At 48.2% G+C, this 16,988-nt stretch overlaps 2 protein-coding genes across 13 annotated transcripts in view; both read right to left on the bottom strand.

The window, feature by feature from the left end:
* The window catches only part of GALNT18 (polypeptide N-acetylgalactosaminyltransferase 18), a 938,084-nt gene that overhangs the window by 424,720 nt on the left and 496,376 nt on the right, over positions 1-16,988 (bottom strand). For 11 of the 12 annotated variants that reach the window (XR_012903608.1, XR_012903609.1, XM_075927905.1 and 8 more), the window contains one exon: positions 15,120-15,215. Coding sequence is in view for 10 of the 12 variants with exons in the window: in XM_075927905.1 (XP_075784020.1) it covers positions 15,120-15,215 (96 nt within the window). In the remaining 2 variants the exon portion in view is untranslated. Of the gene's footprint in view, positions 1-965; positions 4,743-15,119; positions 15,216-16,988 lie in introns of those variants that run through there. The other variant, XM_075927913.1, reaches the window with a different exon arrangement.
* On the bottom strand, positions 4,751-15,110 carry LOC142829197 (uncharacterized). The gene is made up of 2 exons (XM_075927915.1): positions 12,208-15,110; positions 4,751-11,191 (listed from the first exon to the last, which is right to left on the bottom strand). The coding sequence occupies exons 1-2, from the start codon at positions 12,731-12,733 to the stop codon at positions 10,665-10,667; spliced, it is 1,053 nt and encodes a 350-aa protein (XP_075784030.1). The 5' UTR covers positions 12,734-15,110; the 3' UTR covers positions 4,751-10,664.

Below are 16,988 nucleotides of genomic sequence, written 5' to 3'. Positions count from 1 at the left end.
TTGCATAAACATGGCTGCCGCTTTTTTCCAGCTCGGAGCTTTGCTGGAAAAAAGCAGCAGTCTAGACGGGGATCTTTTGGAAAATAAAGCCTTTTCCGAAAGATCCCTTATTCCTTATTTTAAGAAGAATAAGGGATCTTTTGGAAAAGGCTTTATTTTCCAAAAGATCCGCATCTAGACTGGTGCTTTTTTCTGGCAAAGCTCTGAGCCAGAAAAAAGTGGCAGCCATTTTTATGCAAATGAAGTGGGGGGGATTTAAATCCTCGCTTCATTTGCAATTGCGATGTGTCTAATTTGCATCCCTTTTATGGAAAAGGGATGCAGTCTAGACACAGCCCTGCAGTCTAGCTGTACCCTCACTGGGTTGAGACAGGATGTGTAGACTCTGGGGTGGGAATGAGGGATTTGGGTTTAGGAAGGGGTGAGAGGTGCAAGCTCTAGGAGGAAATCTGGATGCAGGAGGAGGTGGATCCAGGCCGGGCAGTGTTGGAGTCAGATGTAATGTTGGGGTACTAAGGAAGTCACAGGCTTCTGGATGAGAGAGTTCAGGAATTTGGGTTGGGGTATGTGAGGGGCTCAAGGTAGGGGATTCCAGTGTATGATAGGCTCAGATGTAGGGTCTGGAGGAAAGGGGAGTGCAGGAGTGTTATGATGCTGTGGCCAGATGGGGGCTTGGCCCCAATTGGGGGTTTGTTGGCCAGGCTTCATATTTAAATAAAGTACTATGTCAAACACAAAGGCTACGTCTACACTGGCCCCTTTTCCGGAAGGGGCATGTAAATTTCACTAGTCGTCGTAGGGAAATCCGCGGGGGATTTAAATATCCCCCGCGGCATTTAAATAAAAATGTCCGCCGCTTTTTTTCCGGCTTTTAAAAAAGCCGGAAAAGAGCGTCTAGACTGGCCCCGATCCTCCGAAAAAAGCGCCCTTTTCCGGAGGCTCTTATTCCTACTTCAAAGCTTTGAAGTAGGAATAAGAGCCTCCGGAAAAGGGCGCTTTTTTCGGAGGATCGGGGCCAGTCTAGACGCTCTTTTCCGGCTTTTTTAAAAGCCGGAAAAAAAGCGGCGGACATTTTTATTTAAATGCCGCGGGGGATATTTAAATCCCCCGCGGATTTCCCTACGACGACTAGTGAAATTTACATGCCCCTTCCGGAAAAGGGGCCAGTGTAGACGTAGCCAAAAAGTTTCTTCATTGTCTTTATTTCTGAGAAGGGGCAGGGAACCTGTTTTGAGTCAGGGGTCACTGATCCGCAGAAAAGTCAGTTGGGGCCACACAAGTGAGATGAAAAAAACCCTCCTCAAACTCTCTCCCCCCCTCCCAAGCTTCACTAATGTGGCCCCAACTGTGTTGGTTGGAGCACGGGACATAATACTGGGGAAGGGTACTAGTGTGTGCTTTGGCAGGGGACAGGGTGCCAGTGGGGACAGAGTTCTGTGGCTGGGGGTAGGGGAGAGGGAACAGGGTGCCAGGAGGGCAGGGGTCAGGGTGTCAGTGGGGACAGGGTTTTGCAGCAGGGGACAGGGTGCCAGTGGGGACAGGTTTCTGCAGCAGGGGACAGGGTGCCAGTGGGGACAGAGTTCTGCAGCTGGGGACAGAGTTCTGTGGCTGGGGGCAGGGGAGAGGGAGCAGGGTGCTGGGAGGGCAGGTAACAGGGTTCTGCAGCAGGGAACAGGGTGACAGTGGGGGCAGAGAGTCTCCTGCACCCACCTCCTCCCAGGATTCCCAACCCCCTGAGGAGGGAAGCCTTGTTGCACGTCTCCTCTGGGCCCAACTCCCCCTTCCCGTGGAGCAGGGAAGCCCACGCATGCACCCCCTTGGGGCCGACCCCTCCTCCTGCGGAGGAAGGAAGCCCCGTCGTATGCCTCTGCCGGGGCCAGCATGAGCCTCCTGCGGAGCAGGGAACCCCCGTTGCGCGCCCTCTCTGGGCCAGACTCCCCCCTCTCTCAGAGCAGGGAAGCCCGCGCATGCGCACACGCTCCCTCCGGGCCCAACTCCCCCCTCTCGCAGAGAAGGGAAGTCCCAGCATGCGCCTGTGGGAACTCACCTGGTAAGTTCCCAGCACGCCACAGAACTGGGGCAAGGAAGCAGCCAGCACGTTTCCAGAACCCCCGGGAGTGACGCACAGCTGTAGGACTTCTATCTACCCCACGGGAAGCTGCCACTACCTCCGTTATTGCTGGAGATAGGTAGTGGGGCTTCTTGGGGTTGGAGGGAAATTGGGGGCCTGGAACGCCTCACAAGCAACTGGTCAAGGCCTCGCGATCGACCAGTCAATTGTGATCAATTGGTTGTTGACCACAGCTCTAGAGCACATTTTAAAAGGACTTAGTCTTCAGCACATCTTTTCTCAATCAGCAGACAAAGATAGGGTGAGTATTTGAGTGGCTGATAGGCTGGTATAGTCAGGAGCTACTGGTGATTAACAGCCCTGGCTGTATGGATGGCATCACAGACAGACTTTCACATATGTGAGTTTCGTGAGACAGCTGATTAAATATTGAGCCAAATATGAACTGGAAGTTATTGAACACAGAAAACATGGAGCCCCCACAATGATTCTCCCCCAAAATCACAGGCACTTTTCATGGGAGAATCTAATTTTAAAATACCTATTCAGTTGATGAAAATGGCAATAAAATGGCTAGCAATGCAGCATTCTGCACCTTGTCAATAATGTTCCTCAAATCATCATTCAATGGCATGCTCTTCTGCACATAACGTACTGTAATTAGTCTTCCTTGAAAAGAACATGGGTAACGTTATGGAGAGACTGAGCAGACATCCTGCCTCAGGAGGGTCACAGAGAAAGCAAGTTAGTGCAGCCAAGCAAGGAGCATGTATTCACTGAGACTACAAAACTATACACAAAACTGAGCCTTTGTACTGCAAATGAACTTTTCTTTTAGGGGCTGGCCCTGTGCAACTGAAGTACTGTTCTGCCATAGATATCAATGGAAATAAGGTCAGGCTTTCATTGAATCCACAACACCATCATGCTTGACCAATTAAAAGGCACATATGAAGATTCTGTTTTGAATTTTCTTTCTCTCTCATTTCCCCCTTTTCTCTCTTTCCTCCTTCCCAGCTTTCATTTTTCTTTCCCGTCTCATTTTCCTCTATACCAGTTCCATCTCCCCGACTATCATGCCACGGGCTGTTCCCCTTTTCCTCACCCCCCCCCCTTCACTTTTCTTTTGTATTTCTCTTCCTTGTTTACTTCTTTCTCTGTCAATGACATCCATCCAGTCCTGACACCCGGTCATGGTATACCACAGGCAGGCTTCAGGAGCAGTGAAGTGACCAAGTTAGTTCTATTTCTAATGCAACCTCTGTGGGCTACACTAGAATTACTCCACTGATCTGCAGTTGAAGATCAGGACCATTAGCGTGTGTCTACACTTTAATTTGAACCCACTGCTGAATGTCTCAGAACTCAAGACTACACGGTCAGGATTGCGGAGTACAGGCTATGATGCTAAAAGCAGCTGAGATATTACAATTGGGGCTGGAGCAAGGGCTCTCAAGTTTACCCTTCCCCCCTCTACATCCCGGAGAACAGGGTCTGTACTCCAGCCTGAGTGGCAATGTTTTACATTACTGCTTTTAGCACCAAAGTGAAAGCCTTGTGAGTCCAACTCTGTGGACCCAACCCTGAAACAGGGGTTTTAAAATGTAGTGCGGTACCACTAGAGGCTTCACACTAGCCCCTTTCTTCCTTTTGACTAGTCAGCTTTCATTCATCTCTCACGGCCTCAGTCTCCTCCAAGTCTGTCTTCTAAATCTTCCTTCCACTAAAGATGCACTACAGCATGCAGTTGCCTCTCTGCTGCATCTTAGTTCCTTTCTTTCATCATGCATCCTGGAAACTTATTAAGCTCTCTGGTGCAGAAAAAACGAATATAGAGTTGGAGGAGTCCAACTAGGACTATACCTTTATTAATATTCAAAGCAGCAAATTGGTGGGAACATAAATATATATAAATCCTTTGATAATAGCCACAAGAATTATTTGACAATGCTGAAAAGGTTCTGTGCAGCTATGTAACAATGTCTAGATGCATTCCATAGTTAGGAAAAACAAACTGGACAGGATTTATTCTTCCAAACATAATAGAATATAGAGCATTTTTATCTGAAATCCGATGAATAATTACATTGATTGGAAAGAATAAGAGGTTACTGAGTATTATGTGCTCTGTAACGTACACATGCACTCCCGCAGGCACTCATAAAGTTTATGACAACTTTAAACGTGCATTTAAATAATATATGTAGGTGAAAAGCCATTTTTTCACGCTCTTCACTGTTATGTATCCTGGTCTCTGTACACAGGTGTGCATTTTTCTCATTTACTCCATTGTTCCTATTTTGCAAAGCAATTACAAGAGAAATTCTCTTCTGCTGTAACTTAGTGCAGCTCTGTTGAACTTATTGAACCTATGACAGTATACACCCACAGAGACTTTGACCTCAAAATACTGTGTTGAAAATAAAGACAGGAAGCAAAAACTAGGAATGATGATAGTGTGGAAAAAGCTAAAGGTTGGGACAAAAGACAACTAGCTAGCTGCAGAGGGTGTATCATAAAAGAGAAGCCACAGGTCACATGCAGTAGAAATTGGGTGGAGATGGTCACGTTAGCAGGAACATATAGATAGGTAGCTCTTGTTAGTGGACAGAACATGGGACTAGGAGTCAGGATTCCTTGGATTCTAGTCTTCATTCTCCTATTGGCTCATCTGTGACCACAGAAAAATTGTGCCTCGGTTTTACTAAATATATTAGTGACATTAATATACAAACATCCATATTTACTCATCCATTTGTTCATTAAAGCAGTTTAAGATTTTTGTATGGAAGGGATAATACATATTCATTCTTTATTAGTAGTATAGAAAACATTTCAAGGGGGTTAGTGAGAGTTTGGTAAGCTTCTGAGTTCTGAAACATATTAGGCTCAATCCTTATTAATTCTAATGCCCCTTAAAAGCAGAGCTATGGTTTTGTACAGTGAAATGATCTCTGGCTATTCCATTATGCAAGTGGAGGTCAGTTCTTTGACGCTTTTTAAAGCATTATTAGTTACAACTGATGTTTGACACACTTAACACTGTTTTGTCGACAGTGGCATGTACACGTACACTTTACAATTCCCTTTCCAAAGAGTTCAATCATCCCATGTGTGTGAGACACGCTAAAAGAAAATAGTAGCCACTTACATGTTTCAAAGCGATGCAATTTCAAGAGCTGATACCAAATAGCTCTTAATTAAATGGGAAACTAAGTTCAGAGTCTTCAATTATTTGAAAGGAGATGCTCAGAGCAAGAAATTATTCATGATGGGAAAAGAGAATACAGCTAAAAGTAATGAAAAGAAAGGAAAATTTAGGCTCCATACCAGGGAAAGCTTCCTGACAGTGAGATGTGTTAGAGTGGGGGAAAGAGAGGAAGCTCTTTGGCTTAGAATGTTTAAAAGCAGAATGTAGAAAGTATTAAGAACTTAGAACCAATAGCTTAGGGAAAATCCTGAATTGTCAGGCAGAGGAGCTAAATAACCTAATGGTTCTTTTCTAATTTGTTTCTTATTAATTCATACTCATACATATTTGTAAAGGTTTTATTTAAGTCCACAAAAACATCTTTGATAAAAATGCATTTCACCCCTGACTTACTTGCAATTAAAGCTATGAAATATATTATAATGCTATGTGAAAACTAAAGTATTTAAATGAATCATAAGTCCTGAAAACTTCTCTTGGGTTATTTTTTGGGGGGGGTGGGGGGAGGGAGAAGAGGGGAGTGTGCTTATGCATATTTTATTTGTTTGTTTGTGTATGTATGTATGTATGTATGTATGTATGTATGTATGTAATGTAACTCCTTTCCACGTAGGATACCTGCTTTAGCGTAGTGCTAATCAGCTATAAAAAGCTCTCTAGTCAGCATATCTATGCACCTTGAAATCATGTGATTAGGAAGAGGAAAGGTTCATCTTCGGTGAACACTTGACAAAAATTTAAAAGGAAGAGACCAATGTCTAGAGAGGGAGAAGATCCAGGAGTGTAAAAATTGCTTCTAGTAGCAGGCTAGACGATTAAGCTACAAAGTTTCATGCACATTACCTCCTCACCATGATACTAGAATGGCCTTGGAAGAGCCCAAATGCTTTTAAGGCTGTGTCTAAACTCTGAGCTAGTGGTGTGAATCCCATTTGCATATGCATACTTGTTTTAGCTCTCCTCAGCCTTGTGTGAGTGTAAGGAGGAGTGTAGCTCCAGGAGCATAGACAGTGGCAGCAGTCACACTTTAGCCATGATGAGTATTCAGCATGCCCAAGCCATACTTCTGTTTCCACTACCCTGCTTGCAGTGCAGACATAACCTAGGAAATGAATGGGCCTCAAACATGAAGAGCATGGAATTTTTCTCGCACAAGGCCTCATATTGCAACTCCTACTCATACCAGTAGTTCTGACTCCTGCTATGAGTCCAAATGATTAGTTTCACAGGCACTGCTCAAATGAGCAGGAGTTCAGGACTGGGCCAATATTCCTCACAAGTCAGTGTTACTGCTATCCAATATTTTTTTTCTTCAACAGACTTACCACTACGCATTAGCTCCATGGCCACAGATGTGAGCTGCCAGACTAGGGAAAAGGACCTTTAACCAACCACTCCCTCTATGCTAGTTGCTGCGAAGAGTCTTGGGTCAATGTCATAAATATGAAGAATCCCTCTACCCAGAGGAAATCTTTCTGAGGCCTGTTCAGTCAAATGTATGGATCCTGTATGCTCCTATAGTAGTACACAGTTGGGGCAAGTACATGTCCCTTAATGGAAAAACAGCAAGATCTTCTTTAAAGATATACCTTGCTCATTTTCTAATCCCAGACAAAATCAGATAGTGCTTTATAGTGCCATACCTTAAAAAAACAGCTAATGGGTGAGGAGATGCAAATAACACTGTAATTATGAAAGGAACATGCTCCCATCAAGAGGCTCCTCTTTCTCTCTCCACCACCCCCATATTTTTGTTAACCGTATCTCATTTATGCAGAATTTTGACTGACATTAAAAAATAGTTCACTGTACAGTGAATGCTGAGCCATGCTAATTAAGGGTCTCTCTCTCTCTCTCTCTCTCTCTCTCTCTCTCTCTCTCTCTCTTTTGCCTCTTAACTATAATTACAATTTCCCTTTTTAATTTACAACACTGTATGCAGACTTATCTCAGATGATATGCCAAAAGAGAATTATGGCACCTTCTCAGAAGGTGAAGAATAATGACTCTAGAAAACTTGTGATTTACACCAGACATAGGTAGCTACCTAGCTAACAATGAGGATCAGCCTAAAAAGCTCCTGGAGGAAAAACACTAGTTATCAGCATACTTATGTGAAAAATAAGCTGCAGTCTATGCAGAGGGTGCATATGATAAATAGGACTCTTTGATATTTTTCTCTTCATCGTTCATAATTTACCCAAGCATGAGCCTTCTAGGGATCAATATTAAAGGCTTTCTGTAAAAATCAGTTGCAGAGCTGAAAACTCAGAACCATGACTTTGCAAGGTATTATATTATCAACAACAACAATTTCATTGGGTTTAGGTTTCTAAATCAGTAATGTTACCCATAGGTGGAAGATTAGTGTTACTTTTTCAGTGTGCACTTGTTTATGTCTTAGATAGCTAGTGTTATGATCCTCCTTTGCTGTGTAATGAAATCAAATAATTGATGCTTTCATGAATAGCATCACATCCCACACATTTATATAATGAAGAGTGTTAAGGTTCTTTTGTTCAATGCTTTCATGAAGAGAACAATCAGCGTGAAATTTTCTACTGATTATTACTATACACTAGGAAGGGAGTAAAGCTACGTCTACACTGGCATGAATTTCCGGAAATGCTCAAAACGGAATACTATTCCGTTTTCAGCTTTTCCGGAAAAGGACCGTCTACATTGGCCGCGGAGTTGCCGTGATAACGATGCGCTTTTCCGGAAAAGCGCGTCTACATTGGCGGCATGCTTTTCCGGAAAAGCAAAAGCCCGGAACCATTTTGAAGAGGGCAAAGGCCACCAGATCTTTCCGGGGGCGGGGCCGGAGCTCTGTCCAGACGCGTGGTTAAAGGGGTCTCGCCGGGCAGCCGTTGGTCTCGTGCTCCCGTGCCTTGGGGCCTCTGCCAGGGACTGGCACCCTTCGCAGGGTCGGTGGTTGCCCTGTGAGTTTTGGGGACACCACCCTTTGGCCCCCAGCTGCTTTTCCCGGCGTTTTCTTTTGTCTGCCCTGCTCTATCTGCCATGAAGCCGTGGGAGGCCATGTACCTGCTCGGGCCCCTGTTGGAGCTGTACAGGTGCCTGGAGCTCGTGCTGCAGGCTGGTGCCCTGGCATTCATGTACCAGGAGGCAGAGATCGCCTTGGACTCCCTCACCAGGGAGGTCCTGGCAACCGCGTGGCATCAGCACCTGACCATAGACCGGCCCATCTGGACTTTGGAGACGAGCACCGACTGGTGGGACCGTGTGGTCCTCGGACAATGGGACGATCACCACTGGATCCGGAATTTTCGGATGAGGAAACAGACCTTCATGACGCTGTGCACCTGGCTCACCTCCGCGCTGCAGAGAACCGCCACCCGGCTGCGGGCACCCATCCCCGTGAACAAGAGGGTTGCCATCGCGCTGTGGAAGCTGGCCACACCGGACAGCTACCGCTCGGTGGCACACCAGTTCGGAGTGGGAAGATCCACCGTTGGAGTGATTGTCATCCAGGTAAGTGCCAGGGGGAGTAGGATGGCGGAGGGTGCTCCACCCCAGGCCCAGGGACACCCAAGACTCCAGGCTGGGTCGCCCAGGGGTTTCGGCCGTCCCTCCCTTGCACAGGCCCGCTGGTGGGGGGGGAGCATGGGGCGAGGAGGGCCCTGGTGTGTGTGTGTGTGTGTGTGTGTACAGAAGGAATCAAGGGGGAGGAACCAAGGGAGCGCACACTCACCCCTGGCTGTATGTAATGTGTTCCCTTGTGTTTCTCTGCACCCTTCTGCAGGTTGTCCATGCCATCAATGATGTCCTGCTCCCGAGAATCATCCGCCTGCGCAACGTCAATGAGACCATGGCCGGCTTCGCTGCCCTCGGGTTCCCCAATTGCGGGGGAGCCCTGGACGCCACCCACATCGCCATCCGAGCCCCGGAGCATCGAGCAGCCCCCTTTATGAACCAAAAGGGGTACTGCTCCATCGTCCTGCAGGCCCTCGTGGATCACCGGGGCCGCTTCCTGGACATCTACGGCGGCTGGTCCGGCCGGGCACACGACGCCCGCATCCTCCGGAACTCAGGACTGTTTCAGAGGTTGGAGGCGGGCACCTACTTCCCCCGGCGGGACTTGACTGTCGGGGATGTGCCGATGCCCATCTGCATGGCATCTACCCCCTGATGCCCTGGCTCATGCGGCCCTACACGGGGCAGCCGGACCAGAACCGGGCCCGGTTCAATGACCACCTCAACCGGGCCCGAAACCCAGTGGAGCTAGCCTTTGGATGCTTAAAAGCCCGCTTCCGTTGTTTGCTCACCCGTCTCGACATGGGTGAGCAGAATGCAACGGAGGTGCTGGCTGCGTGCTGCGTGCTCCACAATATTGTGGAACGCAGTGGGGAGGCCTTCCTCCCTGCATGGGTGGCAGCTGAGGCACAGACCTTGGACCAGCCCGACACAGCTGCCATCCGCCAGGCGCGCCAGGCGGCGGTGCGCATCAGAGAGGCCCTGGTGGACATGTTTGCCCAAGCCCCATAGCAGGGTCGCTTGGGTCACCCCAGAGTACTCCGTCCCAGCTCCTACCCTTCCCCACCTCCTCCCCTTACCTCCCCCCCCCAATAGTAAAGCGTCGGGTCACAGCACATCGGCCGTCATCGTGTCTGTTTGTCGGGTGCGTTGGGCGTAGTTAGGGTTTTTCTTTTAAGTTAGGCTAGGGTTTAGGCCACCATCGCCGTCCTGAAGAACAGCCAACAGGATTTGGGACTTGTGCGGAAGGCTCATGTCAGTGCCATCTTCGACAGATCTCCTGGCTCTTCCTCTCCTGAGGCCTGGAAGGCCCAAAGGATTGACATGGCCAGCTTCGCTGTCATCGTCCGTCGAGGGATCTCCTGGCTCTTCCTCTCCTGAGGCCTGGAAGGACCAAAGGATTGAGGTGGCCAGCTTTACTGTCATCATCCGTCGAGGGATCTCCTGGCTCTTCCTCTCCTGAGGCCCAGAAGGACCAAAGGATCGAGGTGGCCAGCAACACCACAATCATCCTCCCTGCGCCTAGACTATGTTTTAGAATCTGTACTGTGCATCTTTTAACCATTTGTGCTTGTTTGTTGCTATGTAAATATAGTTTGTAGTTTACTTCTTTACTGAAAAGTCTCAGTATTTCTTTATGCGCCGCAAACCAATGACCACTGAAAAAGGTCCCGGTGATAGAGTCATGAATTTGTTGTCCACAGTTTGTAACCCTGTTAAATTGAAGTGGCTAATTGGCATCTCACATAATTTCTTTACAGTTACTAGAGGAACACAATAACCACACAAGATTCAAGTGAAAACAGAACTTTTTATTTACAAAGGAGGGGGAGGGGACCTTTAACTGGAACGGGGGGGACCTTTAACTGGGAGATGGAGGAGGGGCAGTTACTGTGATGGGTGGCCCCTGTGAGCGCCCCTCCGGGGGCGGACCTGCCCACGCTGGGCAGACCGCGTCAGGGCAGGCTGCACGGTGAGGTGGCCACGAGTAGGGGCACGGTTAGGAGCAGGGTCAGGAGCAGGGTCAGGAGCAGGAGCAGGGGCAGGAGCAGGGGCAGGGAGAGGAGCAGGAGCTGGGAGAGGAGCAGGGATAGGAGGGGGCATGGGCTGTGCTCTGGGAGGGATGGTGGGGGCATGCGGTCCGGCCATGCCATAGTGGATGGCATGCACTAAATGTGCCGTCAGCGTGCCCATTGTGGTGCGCATCCCTCGGCATTCCTCCAAGAATGCAGCCCAGCCCTCCTGCCGCCAGTCCTGGTCCCCCTGCACCCGCTCTGCAATTAACGTCTGGATCCCCTCCACCGCGGTGACGTGACGGCGGAGCAGCTGGTCCCGGTGTCGGAGCCTCAGTCTCCGGGCTTGGGCAGCTGGGGGTGCCGCTGCTGCTGGAGTCGTGGGTCTGGTGCTGGGTCCCGCTGCAGGGAAGAGAACAAAGGACGGGTCAGTCAGGCAGGCCATCCACTGTCCCCACACCGCATGCCCTCCACCCCGGAGCCCAGGTGACTGCACAGTTGTGTGGCTTGGGACCAAGCCGGTTCCCCTCCTGCTCCCGTGTTGTATGTTGGCAAGGAGGACCGCCCCTGGAGTAGGGTCCTCCCTCCAGTATTGTAAGCACCGGTCTGTATCCTGGCCCTGTGGAGGGCGGGAGGGTGCTTGTGCTGCATTCACCTGTGGAACTCCCTGCCAGTGGAGACTGTGAAAAGCTTTGGGCTAACCACTGGTGTTTGACAGGGAGCAAGATGCATCCCCACAGCAGTGCCTGGGAGCACACCTGTCAGTGGCGGTCTGGGCTCTCAGATCCCCTCGCGTGGGATATCTTCTGGACAGAACCAGAAGGGTGACTGGGTGGGGGGATGTCCCATCCTTGCAGCAAAACTCAGGGACCCGTCTCCCTCCCACTATCCCTCCCGCAAGCCCAGTAGCCCAGGGACAGGTGTGGCCACAGTGGGGACTTCCCTTGGGGAACCTGCCAAGGCACTGGGAGCAGGTGAGGGGCTCGGTGGGGGTCCACGGTCACAGGACTGTGACACTGTGCTTATCCCAGGAGCAGCTGGCTGTGCCTCACAGCTAAGCATGGGACAGTGTGCCGTTCCCTGTGCTGCACCCCTTGGTGGAGCTGCGGGCTCTGGGCTGAGCCCCTGGGGCCCTGGCCGGTTCCAGCCGGCATCCACCCTTCCCCCTGGTCCCGCCGAATGTGTGTGAGGAGCACGGTCCCAGGCGTGCCCTGCAGCTGCCTGCCACGGCCACATGCCGCTTGGTCACCAGACTGCACGTGGTTGCACGTGCTGCTAACTGCCTCATGCTACACAGCGTGCAGCTCACGTGGCCTGAGTGACATGCTCTCCCCCTCCCCCCTCCGGGCACCTGGCTCTCCCTCCCCCCCCCGCCCCCCGCCCCCCGCCCTTTGGGAGTGTAACCTGCAAAGACTCACCAGTGGGTTCCTCCCCGGCCTCAGAGGAGCTGCTGGAGGAGGCCTGCTGGGTGGCAATGCTGGCCTCCTCTCCTGACGCACCGCCACTGTTGTCTACCTCCTCTGGCTCGGTGGGACGGTTGATGGGGGGGGGTGCCGGCAGGTGTCCACAGGGACAGCTGGGGCTTGTGGGGCAGGCTCGCCCTGAAAAGAGTGCAGCCTCTCGAAATAGGGGCAGGCATCGGGTCCTGCTCCCCTCCCCTCCCCGCACGTACCCCAGCCGCAGCTCCTTCACCTTGGACCGCACCTGCTCACAGTTGCGGCTGGGGTGTCCTTGCTGGGCCAGGTTCCGTGCCAGATGGGTGTAGACGTCGGCGTTCCGGAGGTGGGACTGCAGGTCATGGAGACCCTCCTCCTCCTCCTCCCACAAGTCCAGGAGGGTCTCCAGCTCCCTGGGGGTCCAGGATGGGGCCCTGCGTTTGCGGCCCCTGGGGGCTTCCTCCCCTGCCCCGGGTGACGGTGGCTGACGACCACCTGGAGCTGCCATGCCTGCGCTGAGGTGGCTGGGCAGCACAGTTGGCACGTGGCAGAGCTGGGAAGGGTGGTCTCCTGTGGGCTCCTGCCACGTGCGGCCAGTAGCGTCCGCGCTCTTTAAGACCTCGGCTTACCTGGAAGTCCACGGCTTCTACGGGGCCTCCCGCCGTCCAAACTGCTTTTTTCCGTTTCTTCTGCTTTTCTGGAAAAGCTGTCTATACTGGCCCTTTTCCGGAAAAGCTTTTCCGGAAAAAGGACTTTTGCCCGAGCGGGAGCAGCGTAGCATTTCCGGAAAAGCGGTAGGTTTTGTACAGTACAGCATCGATGCTTTTCCGGAAATTCAAGCGGCCAGTGTAGACAGCTTGCAGCTTATTCCGGAAAAGCGACTGCTTTTCCGGAATAAGTGGCCCAGTGTAGACACACCCTAAGGCTACGTCTACACTGGCCCCTTTTCCGGAAGGGGCATGTTAATTTCAACTATCGTAGTAGGGAAATCCGCGGGGGATTTAAATATCCCCCGCGGCATTTAAATAAAAATGTCCGCCGCTTTTTTCCGGCTTTTAGAAAAGCCGGAAAAGAGCGTCTACACTGGCCCCGATCCTCCGGAGAAAGCGCCCTTTTCCGGAGGCTCTTATTCCTACTTCAAAGTGTTTTCAATCACTCTTATGAATTGTAAAATTCAGGGACATTTTACTCTACAATGTGTAATCAAAATATGTCTATTTTCCTTTTATTAATTGTTGTTTAAATGATCTTCCAATATCAACCCCTTTGCACTGTCTGTGATAGAGAAGTTCTGGACCAACATAGGAGACAGTTTCATTAGCTTCATGAGAATGCTTTTTCTGTGGCCATATCAGAACTTTCCTTAGGATTTCCTTAGGGCCCTACCCAGTACTTATTACACAGGTGCCCTATGCCTAACAGCAGCCTAGATTGGAGAAATCATGATTTTTTTGGAGATCTGATTATAAGATTTTCAGCAACACACTAATGAAACATTTTTAAATCAAGTTTTAAACTAAGGTCCTGCAGCTCAATACAGGAAATTCAGAAACTGACAATATGTACCTGGTGTTGGCAAATGCCTCTTAAATGGCTTCATTACTATTTGGATGGCTCTTTTGTAGATTCAGTGTTCTGCTAATAGGTCTTTTTACTTTTATTATTATATAATAGGACTTTTTCACTTTTAATTCACTAGTTCCTCTCCAGAGCAAGCAGAGGCATAGAACAGGGATAGCAAGAGGCAGGTGGATAGGCATTAAAACCCAGTGGTACCCCATATTTTCAGGTATCCTATGCAGCTGCATACTCAGTATATGGGTAAGGAAGGACGTGGGTCAGACTGTTAGTCATCCAAGAAGAGACTATATGCTCAAACTCATGTCAGTTATTCAATCCAGTTGCTAACATAAATGCAAGGGCTTTCATAATTTCAATCTTTGACCCACTGTGAAAAAATGAGCATGCGATAGAGAATGTCAGAAGGGCCTGGAATAAAAGGCTATTAATTTATTTCTGTATGGCTGGGTCTAGACTGGCCACTTTTTCCGGAAAAGCAGCTGCTTTTCCTGAAAAACTTGTCAGCTGTCTACACTGGCCGCTTGAATTTCTGCAAAAGCACTGACGATCTCATGTAAGATTGTCACTGCTTTTGCAGAAATACTATGCTGCTCCTGTTCGGGCAAAAGTCTTTTTCCGAAAAACTTTTGCACAAAAGGGCCAGTGTAGACAGCAGAGATTTATTTTCCACAAAAAAGCCTCAATTGCGAAAATGGCAATTGGGGCTTTTTTGCGGAAAAGCGCGTCTAGATTGGCCATGGACGCTTTTCCGCAAAAAGTGCTTTTGTGGAAAAGCGTCCTGCCAATCTAGACGCGCTTTTCTGAAAATGCTTTCAACGGTAAACTTTTCCGTTAAAAGCATTTCCGTGTAGACGTAGCCATATATGTGTCTATAATTCAGTTTGAAGTAAAAAAGTTGAACCTTTCAGATTCCTGGAACAAAGACAATAAATGCAGCAGCCCAAAAGAGAAAAAAAATGCTTTAAATACTTTATATCTTCTTTAGAGCTTACTGTTGCATTCATATCAAGGAAACAGTTAAAAGAGATCAATAATAAAAGCTTATGATAACAATTCCTGGTAAATGTAACACTAATTCATGTATCTTATTGCTTATAGTCTTCCAAAATGAATAAATAAGCTTCCTTGTCAAGGCCCTAATCACAAGTGATTCTCAACATTACAGCACAAATAATATTCTAATTTTCTATAAAATGTCTAATAGCCTAAGGAGGTACTGTAGCAGGAAAAAACATTGATAGTTTACAATAAGGTTCCTCCTACACAGCCTACTAAGAACAGCAGCCATGTATGAAATCATTAGTCATACTAACCTGTGGTGTCATTCCATGGCAGATATACATTATTGGAATATTTTCTGTGTCTGGCCCCTGATCAAGGCACAAATCACTTTTTAGGGAATTCTGCAGCTAGAATAGACAAAGAGAAAAAAACCAAATATTTTATTAAAGTAGAGAACAAGAACTATATTCAACCATTTCCATTTCTTTGCAAGAAAATCACACTTATCTGAGAGAAGAAACATTCATATTAAAAGACACGTGTCTGTGTTTAAGAATACATTTGAAGGGAAATCATCCAAATCAAATTCTTCCCTGACTTAAACATAGCAGTACCATATTAAGTTCAATAGCAATATAAATGGCATAAGCCAGGGCAGAACTTTCAAAAGACACTCACAGGTGTAACCAGGTTTTGTTACACTTATGTACCATTTTAGCACCTACTTAAGGACAGATTTTCAAAAGCGGTCAGTATCAAACAACTCCTGCTGCCTGTCTCAAAGTCTATGGAAACTGAGCCTTTAGGGAAATACCAGCCTCTATGTTTTCCATTTAGGCTACATCTAGACAGCAGAGCTATTTGGGGATACCAGAAGTATACCAAAATAGCAATTCCACATCTTTAAATGCACCTGTTATTTCAAAATACATTTTGAAATAACAGGCACGCTATTCTGGCATCCCTGAACCCCTTGTTCCATGAGGGTTAACAGACTTGTCAGAATAGTACTTTATTTTGAAATTTGACAAACAGAAACAGCATTCCACTGCTGCTATTTTGAAATAGCCTCTTACCAGGGCCATTCTAAGTTATTCCTCCCCAGTGCCTCTGCGGCTCTAAATCAAGATAGCACATCTACATTAGGGAAGCCTGCCTCAGACTCATTTTGAGGCTTCCCTGCAATGCAGACATGCTATTTCGAAAAAAGCTATTTTGGAATAACTATTCCGGAATAGCTTATTGCAAAATAGTCGTGTAGTGTAGACGTACCCATTGGGTATGTCTAGACTGCATCCCTCTGTCAGCGGAGGGATGCAGATTAGGCAGGTTGATGTTGTAAACGAAGCAGGGATTTATATACCCCGTGCTTAATTCGCATAAAAATGGCCACCATTTTTGCGAACTCAGCACTTTGTCAGCAAAAAGCGGGAGTCTATAGGGGGATCTGTCGAGAAAAAAAGCCTCTTGCAAGGAGGTTTACAGAATCTGTCAAAAAGGCTTTCTTTCTTGACAGATTCCCCTCAAGACTGCCGCTTTTTGCTGACAAAGTGCTGAGTCGGCAAAAACAGCGGCCATTTTTATGCAAATTAAGCATGGGATATTTAAATCCCCGCTTCATTTGCAATGTTGACCTGCCGAATCTGCATCCCTCTGCCAACAGAGGGATGCAGTCTAGACATACCCTTAGGCTGTGTCTACACTGGCCAGTTTTTCCGGAAAATCAGCCACTTTTCCGGAAAAACTTGCCAGCTGTCTACATAGGCTGCTTGAATTTCCGCAAAAGCACTGACTTCCTACTGTAAGAAATCAGTTCTTTCTGTGGAAATACAATGCTGCTCCCGTTCGGGCAAAAGTCCCTTTTGCGCAAAACTTTTGCACAAAAGGGCCAGTGTAGACAGCTGAGATTTGTTTTCTGCAAAAAAGCCCCAATCGCGAAAATGGTGATCGGGGCTTTTTTGTGGAAAAGCGCGTCTAGATTGGTCACGGACGCTTTTCTGCAAAAAGTGCTTTTGCGGAAAAGCGTCCATGCCAATCTAGACGCTGTGTTCCAAAAATGCTTTTAACGGAAAACTTTTCCGTTAAAAGCATTTCCGGAAAATCATGCCAGTCTAGACGTAGCCTTAGAGTCCAATCTTACCATCAATCAACACATGGAATTCCCAGTAAAGTCTCAGATA

This window comes from Pelodiscus sinensis, chromosome 4, assembly GCF_049634645.1.
Source record: "Pelodiscus sinensis isolate JC-2024 chromosome 4, ASM4963464v1, whole genome shotgun sequence".
Classification (NCBI taxonomy): Eukaryota; Metazoa; Chordata; order Testudines; family Trionychidae; genus Pelodiscus; species Pelodiscus sinensis.
The sequence above is the reverse complement of the archived record's forward strand: the minus strand, read 5'-3'. Positions and strand labels throughout refer to the sequence as shown.

What these genes read in the sequence shown, in the direction of transcription:
- LOC142829197 (XM_075927915.1), bottom strand. Translation starts at nt 12,733, where the DNA reads ATGGCAGCTCCAGGTGGTCGTCAGCCACCGTCACCCGGGGCAGGGGAG. An exon ending in GGCCGGGGAGGAACCCACTG is followed by an intron (nt 11,192 to 12,207) that starts GTGAGTCTTTGC and finishes TCTTCCCTGCAG; the next exon opens with CGGGACCCAGCACCAGACCC.